Here is a 16,363-nt window from a genome sequence, read left to right on the forward strand (position 1 = left end):
AAAAAAAACTGCTGTTTCATAAACTATAATCAGGCTTCAGCTTCTTAATTAACAGAATTTTATATACAGAGATTATAAAGACTTAAAAATAATAAGCACTTGATTTTTCTTACTTGATTACATTGCTTCTTGTACTGTTACCATGTAGACTGTAATGTAGAGCAGATAGCACTGTAAGAAGTGTCATTTCATTATACCCCTTAGACCCACAGAGAGAGAGAGAACAGAGCGTCAAATTAAAGCTAAACTCCGGAGCATCATGATGAGCAAAGACCTGGAAAATGTGACTTCTAAGGAGGTAAACGTTTCAAGAGCAATATTAATTCCCAAGTTCTGGAACTTAGCTGCCCAAATATATATTCTTTTTTTTATGAAATTTTCTTTTCTCTTTATCATTGCTGATGCTTTTTGTAGATACGCAATGAACTGGAGCAGCATATGAACTGTAACCTCAAGGAGTACAAGGAATTTATTGACAATGAAATGCTGCTGATCCTTGGGCAAATGGACAAGGCCACACTGATTTTTGATCATGTGTATCTGGTATGTTTTTGGACCAGGCCAAAACTCTCATTTAGAATTTGCTTTGGTCAGTCTGTTTCTGTTGCTATGAATAATAAATATATGCCTTTTGACATTTTCACTCATTTTATAATTGAAACCAATTTTTATCATACACCTTGGGAATTTAGTCTATATATACACAGTATATTAACAATCAGCACTCAAACTCTGTGGTTGAATTTCATATAGCAATTGGAATTCTTGAATTCTTTACAATTCTCTATTTGAAAAACTTAGCCCTGCAGAAGTAATATGGTAGTGTGTGAGATATTATTTTCTTTATTATTTTTATTATGTAAACCCCACTGTTAAAATGTGTTGTATTCTTCATCCTTTTATCTTAAATATTTTGTTTGGCATTCATGAATTTCTGGATTTAGGTTTTTTTTCTTTTGGTTATTATGTTTTTATTATCAATTCTCCTGAAACATTGAAACAAGCAAATTGTTTGTATCATTGACCTCATAATCTCCAGGATATCAAAATACCATTTTTTCCCCCATTTTGTATTGGAAGTATTTCATTTTGTTGACTCTAGTACTTAAGTGTTTCACTCAGTGTGTATAAGATTAATAGGGATAACACCAATGTTGTTTTCTGCTAGTTCCTGAGACAGCAAAATGTGAAAAGTGATGTATCTTGTTTTTTTGCCATTTTTTTTACAGGGATCTGAGTGGAATGCCTCCAACTTAGAGGAACTGCAGAGCTCAGGGTAAATGATGTTTGCCAGACCTGTATTTTATGAAAGAAAACATACTGTTATTTGGAATTTAATTTGGAAAAAAATATAAAGTTTAATTTTTAAAGATGTTATTAATAAACCTTATTTTCTCATTTGTCAGAGTGATAAAAGGCTTTGTTGACAAGCACTGAAGCTTACAATATGAAAATATATAATTATTATATCTAAGTACATTATCCTTAAATCTTTAACTGTCCCATGTGTATATTTTTATTCTTATTTTAGTGTTGGCTACATACTCAACGTAACTAGAGAAATTGATAACTTTTTTCCGGGCTTGTTTTCATATCACAACATACGAGTGTATGATGAGGAAGCCACTGATCTTTTGGCCCACTGGAATGACACCTACAACTTCATAGTAAAAGCAAAGTGAGTACAAGCTTGTTGGTCAGGGCACAACTTACACTGAGAAAATGGCAATTTGAGCAGAATGCCGATAAAGATCTAATTATATGTCATATTTATGTCACAATTTTGAATACAAATTGAAACAAAATGTGACGGATCAACAGAAACACTGGAAAAATTAAAAATATCTCCAGCTATTTTGGTTTATTTAATATTTGCTGAGTACGTGTTAAATAATGCAAAGAGCATTTTAATTTTTAGCCTTTGTCAAAATTATTAGTCAGATTGAAGAATCTTGATGACTGTAGTTTTGTAGCATTTAGTCAGCATTAAGTTTTTCAGCAGTTTGGGCAACAGTAGCTCTTCTGTGGGAGCAAACCAGGTGGACTAGCCTTCACTCTCCATGTGCATTAATGAGCCTTGAGCACCCATGGTTTACTGGACAATTTTGCCCCTGCTAAAGTCCCTCAGATCCTTATGCTTGCCCATTTTTCTTGTCTCCAAAACATCGCCTTCAAGAACTGACAGTTCCAGATGCCCTTTAAATGAGAAAATTACTATTATTCACTTCACCTCTCAGTGGTTTTATTGTTGTAACTGATGTGTGTATAATTCTTCTTTTGGAGCAAAATACTTGATATAGTAAAATTCTTACTTGAATGTCTGATCAACACGGAACACACAGACGTGCTTTAGTGCTATGATAAGCAAGAAAGTATTAAAGTACAGAACTTCATGTCATTGAATAGAAACACAAATCAGCTTACCTGATGCACTCTTTACTTCTGTGACAGGGAAGGTCCAATTTTACACTCTGGCATCGGTTATACAGCTGATTGAAGTAATTAACTATGGCTGGTATTTTTGTATCTCAAATTAAAATGCTGTATATAAGACACATTTAGTTAAGATTGGTGAACTAATATAATTGTAGATAGCTAAATAATTATTATACAAAGAGCATTGAAGTGTTTCAAATATTAATTACCAAAACCTATACATTTTTATTGTCAGTTGTTGAATTATAATTGTTTTTCTTCCTTTCTTCTCTCACCAGAAAGAACCATTCAAAATGTCTTGTTCATTGCAAGATGGGTGTAAGCCGTTCAGCATCTACAGTCATAGCCTATGCTATGAAAGAGTATGGGTGGTCGTTAGAAGTAGCATACAACTATGTCAAACAGAAGCGAAGCATTACACGTCCAAATGCAGGCTTCATGAGACAGCTGGCAGAGTATGAAGGAATCTTAGATGCAAGGTAATGTTTTTTTTGTTTTTTTTTTATATAAACAAATTTGAATTTGCTATAAAAGTATGTACAAGTTTCAGTAACCTGCTCCTGATAACTAACATTAAAATTTATTGACAGTTATTTTGTGTGTGTATAAATATATGTATGTGTATATATCTACAGTATGTATATATGTGTGTATGTACTGTATGTATGTATGTGTATATATATATACAGTGCATCCGGAAAGTATTCACAGCGCATCACTTTTTCCACATTTTCTTATGTTACAGCCTTATTCCAAAATGGATTAAATTCATTTTATTCCTCAGAATTCTGCACACAATGACAATGTCAAAAAAGTTTACTTGAGGTTTTTGCAAATTTATTAAAAATAAAAAACTGAGAAATCACATGTACATAAGTATTCACAGCCTTTGCTCAATACTTTGTCGATGCACCTTTGGCAGCAATTACAGCCTCAAGTCTTTTTGAATATGATACCACAAGCTTGGCACACCTATCCTTGGCCAGTTTGGCCCATTCCTCTTTGCAGCACCTCTCAAACTCCATCAGGTTGGATGGGACGCGTCGGTGCACAGCCATTTTAAGATCTCTCCAGAGATGTTCAACTGGATTAAAGTCTGGGCTCTGGCTGGGCCACTCAAGGACATTCACAGAGTTGCCCTGAAGCCACTCCTTTGATATCTTGGCTGTGTGCTTAGGGTCGTTGTCCTGCTGAAAGATGAACCGTCGCCCCAGTCTGAGGTCAAGAGCGCCCTGGAGCAGGTTTTCATCCAGGATGTCTCTGTACATTGCTGCAGTCATCTTTCACTTTATCCTGACTAGTCTCCCAGTTCCTGCCACTGAAAAACATCCCCACAGCATGATGCTGCCACCACCATGCTTCACTGTAGGGATGCAATTGGCCTGGTGATAAGCGGTTGCTGTTTTCCTCCAAACGTGACGTCTGGCATTCACACCAAAGAGTTCAATCTTTGTCTCATCAGACCAGAGAATTTTGTTTCTCGTGGTCTGAGAGTCCTTCAGGTGCCTTTTGGAAAACTCCAGGTAGGCTGCCATGTGCCTTTTACTAAGGAGTGGCTTCCGTCTGGCCCCTCTACCATACAGGCCTGATTGGTGGATTGCTACAGAGATGGTTGTCCTTCTAGAAGGTTCTCCTCTCTCCACAGAGGACCTCTGGAGCTCTGACAGAGTGACCATAGGGTTCTTGGTCACCTCCCTGACTAAGGCCCTTCTCCCCTGATCGCTCAGTTTAGATGGCCGGCCAGCTCTAGGAAGAGTCCTGGGGCCTCATGTATAACGCCGTGCGTAGAACTCGCACTATAACATGGCGTAAGCACAAAAGCCAAAATGTGCTTACGCACAGAAAAATCCAGATGCAGGAATCTGTGCGTACTCCAACTTCCACGTTCTTCCGCTATATAAATCCCGATCAGCGTTAAACTAACACTCGTGCACGCGCTTTATGTAACGCCCCAACTCCTCCCAGAATTACGCCTCTTTGAATATGCAAATCAATGTAAATCACCCTTAAGCTCAGCCTTCTGTGAAAAGACAATGGGAAAAGCACGAGGGAAAATATAACGATTTCAGCGAATACCAAGTGGAGGCAAAGGAAAAATATACTATTTGTTTAATTAAACCGTGGTATAATCAACAAAAGGAAGTTGATCGAGTGAGATAGCGTGTTGGAGAAACTTGAAAGCTCAGATATCAGTCGCTGTGAAAAGGCGAGTCGTAGCCTACCATCTGAGTGTCATATGAAAGCTTTTTAGGGTACAGAGGAAAAAAAAGGCACAGTGGTGAAAAAAGCACTTCAATCTCGAAATTTCCACTTTAATCGCGTAGTTTATTTTGTCATTAAAGTAGAACATCATAAACGTGATCTTAAAATCATTTACTTAACCAGTTTCTCAAATCACATCGTAATTAAAGTAGCACGTTAAATGCTTTGTTTTGTATTTGATCTTCTATGTGATCTATATGTGTGAATCACTACTTGCTTCTTAAACCGGCTCTCTTCCTCCGACTGTACACATAATCCATTACATTTGTGATATTACAGCTCTCTGAATAACTAAAATACTGATATGTATACGTGATATCATTAAGAGTTAAAGCACGTTATTAAACATGGGTTTTACAGCGCAGCGATTGTGCACGACCATCGATGAAATTATTTATTACAGCAGTACTCAGGGGCGGCTCTAGGTTTGTGGTGGCACTGGGCAGAAAAAGAATCGGTGGCTCCTTCACCCGCCAATGTCAGTGAGGTAGCTTATGCACGGCGGATGGCCACGTCCGTTGCAGACACTAGCCGCCTCGTGCTCATGACACAAGCATTTAACTTTTGTCGAAATTTGCCGCTGCATTTTTAGCGTTGTCGTTATTTTCTCTTTCTGTTTTATATTCAATATGTATTGACGTGGCCGCCCATGCAGTTCTTGCTTTTCTTTCTCCAAGTAACCGATTGCCACACAATCAGCTCTGTAATAGATGTTAAGCCATCTGTAAACTTAGAGCACGGTTTCTTTAAAAAGTTTAAGGAACATAGAATAATTAAACATGTACTACGAAGATATTTCAATCCTTCACGCCAATCCCAGTGAAGAATATAGATTATTTAAATGAAGTTAAAGTTTTACCTGTATAATATAATAAACATATTTTGCTGCATTTCATCTTAAAAATGATATTGTCATCATATGTAAATACGCACTTTATAAAGTGGCTCAGGTTGTGCAATATTATAACTGTAGTACAAGCTTACAGTGAGGTAATTGTACTTCTAAGTACAAACAGTTCTACAAGGAGCAGTGATTGAGTGCGTTTATAGTTCTTGGGATGAAACTGTTTCTGAACCGCAAGGTCTGTACAGGAAAGGCTTTAAAACGTTTTGCCGTGGCTGAGACAGTGTGTCCTTGAAGCTGTATACCGATAATTCTCTTTCCGAACAGCTGCTGCTGTGATTCACACTCAGATACAGTGATATAAATACTCCGAGTGCTGCAGTGAGAGTAATATGGAAAAAGATGATCCGCTGTGGCAACTCCTAACGGGAGCAGCTGAAAGAAGAAGGTGCAGTGAGAGTAACAACGCTAAAGCAGTTATGGTATTTGGAATACTATGGCTATTCCCTGGACCAATATATTGTTACAAGTTAACTACAATCAGATGCATTACACTAATAAACAATATGCAGTTAGTTTCTGTGTATTTATAAAGCCGCGTCAGGAAAATAATGAGTAACCACACAGGAACAGTAGCACTGCTTTGACGCTGGGTGCCGCCAGTCTGCAAAACTGAGTGGAGAACTTGTGTACGACAAGGTATGAGGTACCGTGGAAAAGTGCGTGGCTTTACGCCAAGTGTAGGTTTTATACATCGCGATTTGAACGTGGAAAAGTTCTTACGCAACATTTCTGTGCGTACGCACCGTTTATACATGAGGCCCCTGGTGGTTTCGAACTTCTTCCACTTACAGATGATGGAGGCCACTGTGCGCATTGGGACCTTCAAAGCAGCAGAAATTTTTCTGTAACCTTCCCCAGATTTGTGCCTCGAGTCAATCCTGTCTCTGAGGTCTACAGGCAATTCCTTTGACTTCATGCTTGGTTTGTGCTCTGACATGAACTGTCAACTGTGGGACCTTCTATAGACAGGTGTGTGCCTTTCCAAATCATGTCCAATCTACTGAATTTACCACAGGTGGACTCCAATTAAGCTGCAGAAACATCTCAAGGATGATCAGGGGAAATAGGATGCACCTGAGCTCAATTTTGAGCTTCATGGCAAAGGCTGTGAATACTTATGTACATGTGCTTTCTCAGTTTTTTTATTTTTAATAAATTTGCAAAAATCTCATGTAAACTTTTTTCACATTGTCATTATGGGGTGTTGTGTGTAGAATTCTGAGGAAAAAAATTAATTTAATCCATTTTGGAATAAAGCTGTAACATAAAAAATGTGGAAAAAGTGATGCGCTGTGAATACTTTCCGAATGCACTGTAGGTCTGTTTTCTTCATTTTGGGATTCTTTTATTTACGATAATGTTGAGTATTTCTATTACTCTTTGTTTTTGATCGTTATGCTCTGTGTGGGGGGTCCCACAGTTCCTGGCGGTTTGTTTCGAATGTGCTAACCTTAACCTCAGATCTTCTGAATACTTTCTGGATGTACTGTATATATATATATATATATATATATATATATATATATATATATATATATATATATATATATATATATATATATATATATATATATATATATATATATATATATATATATATGCTGAGAATCGATTAAAAAATTGTAATTGTGAAATTAATACATAAATCATGAAGTAAATACACACTGAATCACAAATTGAATGTAGAATCAATGTAAGGGAATTAAAAAAATACTGGCATAGTTTAAACAGTGTTAAACATTTTCACCATTTGCCCTTTCTATCTGCAGGTGACTGCCATACTACAGTATTTCATGAGGTCACCAACTTATTTCAAATGGTAGCATTAGTGATGTAAAAATGACTTCCATTTATGTAGAGTTCTTCTGGAGTAAATTTTAAAATTATTTAAAAGTTATTGTTTGATTTGTATATTTTATTATTCCTAAGAAAAAAGGGAAATAATATTCATTCATTAATGTGTTAATATGTTCCAGTTTAGTCCCTCATAGTGTTATAGGAAGATGGAGGTTTTGTAGCACCACTGGATGCAAGGCAGAAATTAATCAAAAAAAATTAGTCCTTCACAGGAAATGCTTATACTAACACATACAAGCACAGGAAAATTTAGAGTTGCTTTATAACCCATCATCATTGAAATTGTGTTAAGCTTATTTCTATACTTTTCTTTGCTTCTTTTAGCAAACAGCGGCACAATAAATTATGGCGTCCTGACTCTGATTCAGAAATGACGGATGGTCAGCAAGCCTCTTTGCAACTTGATGAGGCTGGTGAAAACCCATCTGAGTTTACAATTAGACCACCTGATGAGCTGTGGGATGTAGATGGAGCAAGACCTTCACCAAGTAGGACAATAGGTGTTGAAGTGGATCCTGCTGATCCACCCAATTATAACTATTACTTCAGGAGACTGTCTGATTCTGCATTGGACAGTGAACCTTCTACCCCTGTGCGAGCCCCACCACTACTAGACATGGATCGAGTTTATATTGCAATTGAAGATGTTGAAAGAGACGCACTGCTAGATGATGAGCCGTTTGAAGGTAGAGAGTGTTCTCTACATCATTTTGCTGTTGCCAGTGAAGGTACAGCTGCTCAGACATGTCGATTGGAACCATTAGAAGCTGAAATTCGTAGGAAGCTGGATTTTGGCACTGTAGAGGAAGAGGATGAAGAGGAGGCAGAAGCAGAGGTTGCTTTGTTAATGGAACCACAACGTGAAGGGGGAAACATTGGTGAAGGTGAGGAGAGTAGTGCACATGTCAAAGAAGATATACAGGCGCTCCGCTGCTCTTCCATTGAAGAACAAAACAGGCTTAACAACAAAAATTCAAACAATAACAACAGTCTCAGTAGCAAACGGAGCTTTCAAGAAGGGTCTGACGTGAGTAAGACAGCCACTATATTTCCCTAATAGAGTAGCAATTATTTATTGGGTAACACACTTTATGACCATTTATCTTTTATTATTTTTTCCAATGGTTCATAAATACATATTTTGTACATGTTTAAATTTGTATATTCTCCTGGCATTTATTTTTAATCAGTATCTGTGCACAGAGTTTTGAGTATTATTAAGAAGAGGCATCAGATATTGGCAATCATGACTGAAGCACAAGTAAGATTGAAAGGCGTTTGTTCAATGTGAACGTTTCCCTTGTCCAAACATAACTTTTGTTTTCTGTGCTCTCACCACATATTTGTTTTTGTCTGTTTCCTCTTTTTCTTATATTTTAGGACAGTGCTAACATCAGAAGTATCCACAAAGTCAAGCCTTTATATTGGGTCTGTACAGAATGCATGCCTTCCCCTAGCCATCTGTGCTGTGAATCCATGAAAACCAACCATTCTCAGAGCCTTAACCCAGTTCAACAGAGTGGCAATTGTACCTTGGGGAATCCTGTAATGCGTCCCTTGTCAGGTGTGGTTAAAAAGTCATTGGGAAACTGTGCTATCTGTGGTATTACTGCATCAGAATCCTTTTTGAAAACCTGCCATCAAAAGGTGGATCCAGTAAGCTGTGATGGCTTTATTGAGAATGTGCAGGCACGCTGGGAGTCTAGTTTCTTGACAAAAATTGGAGAACTTAATGAAAAAAAGAATATCAAAGACCTTAAACTGCTTAAAATCAGTCTAGAGGAAGAAAAGCCTATGGTGGCTAGCTATTTAATGCAACATCAGGAATCCATAATTCAGCTTCAGAAAGCTGGCTTGGTCAAGAAACACGCTAAAGAGCTAGAAAAGCTGACCAACATAGCAGTGGAGAACAGCAAAGCATCAGCTCAACTGAGAGATGGTGAACATATGGATTTCACTTCTGAACATGAGAGTCTTCTGACAGGAAGCCAGAAAGACGTACAGGCTGATTTTGTCAGTAAGGTGTGTGAAACAAATCAGCAGCAGACTTCTACACCACATTCTGGCCAACCAAGTACCCCCCTGTGCCTGACTAGAGATCTCCTGAAGACTGTGGGTGGACAGACTCCTACATCTTCTCCCTATGGCTCAACTTTGACTCGGAGCTCTAGCAGTGATAGCATTCATAGCATACGAGGAAAGCCAGGTCTTGTCAAACAGCGTGCTCAGGAGATAGAAGCCAGGCTTCGTCTGGCTGGACTCACTGTGTCTTCCAGGCTGAAGCGATCCAACTCCCTGGCCAAGCTGGCCATCCTCAACTTTTCTTCAGATGACCTTTCTTCCATTGGTTCCTCTGCAGAATCTAATGTCACCTTTTTAAGTAGGTCAGCATCCAGCAAAGATAGTCGCAGCTGGCAGCTAAGTAGTGTCCAGCGCGAGACAAAAAAAACATTTATGAGCAGCTTCTTAAAATCACCTCTTGAGGTCAGCACCTTCAGTCCTGGTAGCTGATGTTCTAATATAAATTTGAGTTTTAATGAGCATGATGGTTAGGTACAACAAGAGTTTGCAAACTTGAAATGTAATTACAGGAAGAATACAAAGATTAAAAATTATGCATTATGTGTAAATAATTTCACAAGGTATTTAAAAAGAAGAATCTCTAAATACTGTTATTTATAAGTAGTTATGGACATCAAGGATTTCACATGGAGGTGATTGTCTTTAAAGTGACTATAATAGAATAGTGGGGCCCTCTGAAGCCGCTGTGAAGTTCACAATGCGCACGTGATGTGTGTAGTTTTTATTAGTGATGTTCTTTTAATTTAACCAGCTGTGAACAGTGCAAGATTGGGCATGGTGATTTATGTCAAGATTTTACCTGCTGTAAAAATATAGGTATGTCAAATATAATATACTCCAAAACTTAAACAATACATACAGGAACTGTGACATAACCTCCGTTGTAAATACAGTTGGAGGTAAATCATTGTCTTGAGAAGCATGGGTTTAATCAGCTTTGATAGGTCTCATGCTATGCCAATGTGTGGAAGGATAGATTACATAGGGCTAAATGAATGTACAGTATACGCTGCTGCTTTCAGTTTCTGAATGTATTCATAAATGGTATAAAGTTTAGAGAAGAGTGTCTGGCTTGCAGGAGCCCAAGAGAGTGAGACTAGCTGTACTGTATCATGTGCCACTATCATCACAGCTTCATATCTGTAATGGGGCTGGTAGCTTGAAGGTTTTGAAATAAGCTACAGTTAAAGAAATCTTATTACCTAATGTGTTCAGGTTGGTTTGGTCTCTGATCAGTTGAAATTAAATAATGCAGCATCCAGTGATACATTTTCAAATGCATAAAAGCCTCTTCTGTGACCAGTGGCAAACTGAGATCAGACGTGCTCGATCATTTTTCTTTTACTATTTTGATTTTCATCCACTGACCCTTAGTAGCTGACAGCTCTCTCTACCTCCATTATTTCACCAGTGTGGTGCTAGTCTTATTTTTCAGGAAAATAGATCTACTGTTTACTGTGCTTCAATCACTAAATCACAAGCTCTTCAAGAAGTTTAGTTAAAATGGTTATGGAATATTTGTGGAAGGGTTATATACTAAGTCATAAGTAGAGGTCCACTACTTCAAGGGTGTTTGCCACTTGAGGAGTAAACAACCTATGAAACAGTTCCAGCAGATAATGAGTCTTTCTAGGATTGTTTGTTTAAGCAAATTATGTGGAATATTTATCTATTGATGGATTGAAACTGATAATTTTTTCACTTTATGTTGAACCTTTGAAGTCCAAAAAACTACATACATGGACATGTCATCAGACCAGAACTGGAATGAAAGAAATATTTTGGAATGTCTTGAAGCTCTTTTGAGTTAAAGATGTGTTGCTACACATACTTTTGAAATTTTAGCTTATACATTTTTAAAATTCACACTACCCTGACTGTGAATGTGAAAAGCTGCTCCACCACATAGTCAAGCATTTGGTGTGCTTTTACTTAGCACAGTCTTTCCTCTACTTTAAGTAGGCTCTGTACTTCTTTGTCTTATTGCACATCTAAAATGCCAAACCAGAGATTACATGATTTTATTAAATTCTTTATTTTTGTCACCCCAGCCTCAATTATTGTATAGTTTAATTTTATTAACACATTCCCCTCTCCTATTATTTGTGGTGGAATACTTTTCCTGAGGCAGAGATAAATTAGTTCTATGACCATTTTTTTCCCTTTTCATGAAAATAGACTTGGTTTTTCATTTGTTGAGCTAGTTAAAGTTTGCTATGCCTTCTGTTAGTCTGGCACAATTTTATGTATCGATTACTCATTCCTCCCATAAATTGCTATACTCTTATTAAACTTTCACCTGTTCTAAATTATATAAAAGTAATAGGAACCAGAAACACAATGTATGTACTTTATGAACTATGGCAGTTCTAGCTTTGCTTTAATTGTGTTTTACCATCACTAATGTTCATTGTCTTAATGGGATGTTCACCTTATTCACTATTCTTACAATCTGGTGAAATATGCATTTTATGCCCAGCATATTATCCTCTGTAGTCAAGCTTGGAGAATTCAAAAGACAGAGGACCATTGTAATTTGCACTTTTCAGTGTGGTTGTATCACTGCTTTAGCTAGTACGGCAGATTTTTTTAGGCAATGTAGGGCATTTAGGGTCCTCTGAATAATTCTGAATGTTTGGCACAAGTCTGAACTTTTGTCATTGATCGATTGTTCAACAAGTCCTCCCTTTAATGAACGTTCATCTTATTTATGGCTTAGTGAGTCAATCTAAAGGAGTGAACAGGTACAAAATTATGCTGCTTTAGAGGCAAGAGTAATGACATGCAATTTGGTCTGTCATGTGGTACTCATAATAGGACACAAATGGGTGGTGGAACTTGTGAAGATGGTAGAATTATTACTTTTAAGAAGTGATTTATTGTTTAAATACACTTGTTGAATCACTGTACTGTACAAGAAAGTTCTTAAGCTTGCTGTATGTTGAACTTTTTTCATCTCACTATTCTGAGTCTTATTACATTATTGTACGTCTGTGTATATAACGCAAGCCTCTCCATGGACTTTTTGATCACAGTTGACTGTTTTGCTATTGCGCCACCAGGCAGATCTGTGTATGTGCATGTGTATGTATTGTATCCCAAACAGAAAATACAAGCTACCCATGATTATCAAGTATACAAATGAAACTGTCCCATCATCCAGTAAGCAGCATTCCTAACTGAAAATTAGTGAAGGAAAGTGCATCAGTATTTAAATATTTTCCAGAGGTATTCAGTTAGACTGGAATAGATAATTTAATTTTATTTTTCACTGTGTATACATACATATATAGTATATACATTTATGTATATATGTGTATGTATAAATATATAATATAATGTGTGTATGTGTAATATATATGCACACTAGTATAAAAATGTTAGATCATGTCAAATTGAGCAGGCTATAATAAAAAAATCTTGTAAATTTGTGTGAGTGTGTGTGTATAATGTGTTTGTGTATCTGTTTATATATTTGTGTATGTATATATAAATATATATGTGTATAGCAGTATATATATATATATATGTGTATAGTAATATATTAAATTATAACAAAATGAGTTTATTCATATGTGTATATATAATTGTTTTTATATTCATTTTGAGTTTGTAAACACAATCCATTTGTCCATATATCATATTTTTTATGTACAGGATATGTTTGTTCACTGTGTCTGTATGGCTGGGTGTACGGCTGAGCACATGCAATGTAAACGATATATCTGAACCTGGTGGAATTCTGCTATAATGCATTTTTTATGCAATATTGTCTCCACCTAATTGCTGTATTAGACTAATTGTGACAGTTATGTGTTTGGTCAGGTTATGATTGTACATCTAGGAAATTTCTGTCAAAATGTTACCTGTAAACGTCACAGGTTTGTTCTCATTATAAAAATAACACAAGCACAGATCTGGCCTTCACAATTCTCCAGTCCCCTCTGTTCACTGATGTAGCAGATAGTAAGTAGGCATTGTCTGTTTTCACAAATCTAATTCTGTACTCTGCAGTATGATGGTGTTTGTTTGTTTGTTTGTTTGCTGCTGACTTTTTCCCCAGTTTTTTTTATGGCATTTTTTAATATATTGTATCAATACACAAGTGCCTTAAATCCATACTGTCATCAACATTGTGCATAGTTTATATAACCATAATCATTGGTGCACTTTTCTGGCAAGAGAGTCAAAGATGAGGAGGGTGGGACACATGAATGATGGCCCTGTTATATCTGAGAAAGTAAGCAACAGAGTTTTTATTGCTTTTATTTTCATTGGTGGTCTAAGGAGTGGGAGGATAGGCAATTGAAAGTTGGCCTCACTTACATTATAGTGTAGTATCTGCCACATTTGTTCCTAAACATTAGTTAATAATTGCTACTAAACCCACAAGCTAATACTTGCCAATCAACAGCTCTTTTGCTTAATGATGATACTGTTACATTTTCATCAGATATCAGAAAGTGACCAAAGCTATCTGAAGGAGCTAATGCAGAAGACTCCAATATCAAATGACAGATTGGATATTTGGTCTTGAGGTTTGTAGCTTTCCGCGTTGGGGGAGATGTACTGTACCAGGAAGGAAATAAAATGTAATTTGCACAAGTCAAGGATCAGCACTGTCCCCATGTGGCCAAAATGACTGCAGTTTTTATCACTGCATCTTTCAGGAGCCCCAAGAGGAAAAGTAAATTGTATCATTGGTAACTTTTTTATGTTTAGTTTTGTTATTTTTTTTTTTTTTTGTGTGTGTCTTGATGTTTTAATGTAATTTTTGATTTTATATTTATGTATGCAGTAAATTGTTTTTGTACTGTACATTTACTGTACTTTGAATGCATATTGCACTTTTTTATATTTGTTAAAATGTACTGTATGTGTTTATTATTAAATAAACTTTTTCATTCTGTAATTACCTAATGTTTAAATGTATTATTTACTCAACCCATGCCTACAACTATAAGTTTCAAAATGTTTTCCGATTTCTGTTAGAAATATGTCAATGTTATATTCGTCGTATTAATTGCTTTAGCTAGGAAAGATGGCCTAGTGGTATAAGAACTGGACTGGGAAACCCAAGGCTGTTGTTTCAGATCCACTCTGTGACCCTGAGAAATTTCAAATTGTAGAGAAAATGAAGCAACTGCATGGTGTTCACCCTTGAAAGGTACAATTTATAATGAAAAAGTAAAAATGCAATAATTTACTAGTAATTTAATGCAGAAAAAGTAAGAAAATTCATAGCAAATAGTTATAGTTATTTGCAAGGTGAAGATGACATCTCTGTATCTGAGTTTGTAAATATGCCATCTAAAAACCTAAAGGTTAACAGGCATCATGTGTATAATTTGTAAGTGTTCTCCCTCCTTTGCCAGTGTATGTCCTTTCATCACTTTATAGTTAAATTCTAACTAAAATAAACTAACGCACATTAGCACATAACTTCAAATAACGTGAAGGAATCTCTTCACATAGAAACAACTTGCTCCTTCTGCTTCTCTTGTTGTTCTTGTGCTTTCTTGAACTGTCATTCTTTTGCACTTTTTTACTTTTAATTAATTAATTCATTCATTCATTCATTCATTCATTACATTTATATAGCGCTTTTCTCAGTACTCAAAGTGCTATCCACACAGGGAGGAACTGGGAAACGAATCCACAGTCTCCTTACTGCAAAGCAGCAGTACTACCACTGCACCACCTTTTTTCCTTTTTAAATTTAAAAACAAATTGTATGTGAAAAAACTCCTATCAGAATATTTTTGAGTCATTCTTTCATAGATATCCTGGATAAAGACTACAGTATATACAATTCTCTTTGGGAATTTTATATAATAATAATTTATTTATAAGCCACATTTTATAATGAATGCAGGACTACCGGAAAGTGCTTTTCAAGAATTATAGTACAATAAAAAACATATACCAGTAAATTGTTATTGCAGTTATATAAAAATATTAATCATTTATAAAATGCAGAAAATAGAGACATATAATAGAATAATTTAAAAGTTTCTAACCAATAAATGTTAATGTAGTATAGTTATTTATTGTTTGCAAAAGCTATGTCATGATTATAAAGGCAGAGAGAAAAAGAAAAACCCCATCCATCCATCCATCCTCTTCCGCTTATCCGAGTATGAAAGAAAAACCCCAAAGAATATAAATATCTGAGGGCCGACTATCCTTGACAGTTCAATAATGCAAAGACTTGTCTACCTCAGCCAGAATAACAGCCCATCCAATTCTCTACATTCTATAAAACATTATCTAAGGCACAATGTGTTATGAAAGCATGGAAGTCTGATGATGCCAGAGTCATCATGGAGAGATTGTTCTGCAAACCCAAGACCCTTTCAAAAGGATCACTGGGTAACTTTGACGTTTGTGGGGGGTGTGGTGGTTGGAGTTGAATTTTGCAGGGTGTAAATGCTGCCTAAAAAGTACATTCTCAAACCCTTATGCTGATGCTAACCTAAAGGTATGCACACACACACACACACACACCTCAAAAGAGTGGTAGAGAACAAAAACACGCAAACATTAGAGAGAAAACCATACATAGCTTAGATTGTTATGCTAATTTAACACGTGAAGGCATGACATCAACAATATCAAACAAGAGTCTTCACTACAGCAGCAACAAGGCAAGTGTCTTGTCAGAGGTGCAGGCTTTACCTCTTCAGCTTGGTTTGTTGAAGTAGTTTAAAGGCTGGATGGTTTGATGATTTCCAATAATTTGGCATTTGATTATGAAGATATTGGTGAGTAACAGTTTATTGTCTACATTTGTATTAAGAACATATTTTTAAACACTTC

At 36.3% G+C, this 16,363-nt stretch overlaps 1 protein-coding gene across 3 annotated transcripts in view; it reads left to right on the forward strand.

Moving 5' to 3' along the window:
* The window catches only part of ssh1a (slingshot protein phosphatase 1a), an 83,293-nt gene extending 70,296 nt beyond the window's left edge, over positions 1 to 12,997 (forward strand). For all 3 annotated transcript variants that reach the window (XM_039771826.1, XM_039771824.1, XM_039771825.1), the window contains 7 exons: positions 205 to 298; positions 415 to 543; positions 1,230 to 1,276; positions 1,532 to 1,678; positions 2,715 to 2,915; positions 7,787 to 8,489; positions 8,843 to 12,997. In XM_039771826.1, the coding sequence (XP_039627760.1) occupies positions 205 to 298; positions 415 to 543; positions 1,230 to 1,276; positions 1,532 to 1,678; positions 2,715 to 2,915; positions 7,787 to 8,489; positions 8,843 to 9,973 (2,452 nt within the window). In that variant the 3' untranslated portion in view covers positions 9,974 to 12,997. The remainder of the gene's footprint in view (positions 1 to 204; positions 299 to 414; positions 544 to 1,229; positions 1,277 to 1,531; positions 1,679 to 2,714; positions 2,916 to 7,786; positions 8,490 to 8,842) is intronic.
* Positions 12,998 to 16,363: the final 3,366 nt, after the last annotated feature.

Source organism: Polypterus senegalus, chromosome 12 (assembly GCF_016835505.1).
Source record: "Polypterus senegalus isolate Bchr_013 chromosome 12, ASM1683550v1, whole genome shotgun sequence".
Taxonomy (NCBI): Eukaryota; Metazoa; Chordata; class Cladistia; order Polypteriformes; family Polypteridae; genus Polypterus; species Polypterus senegalus.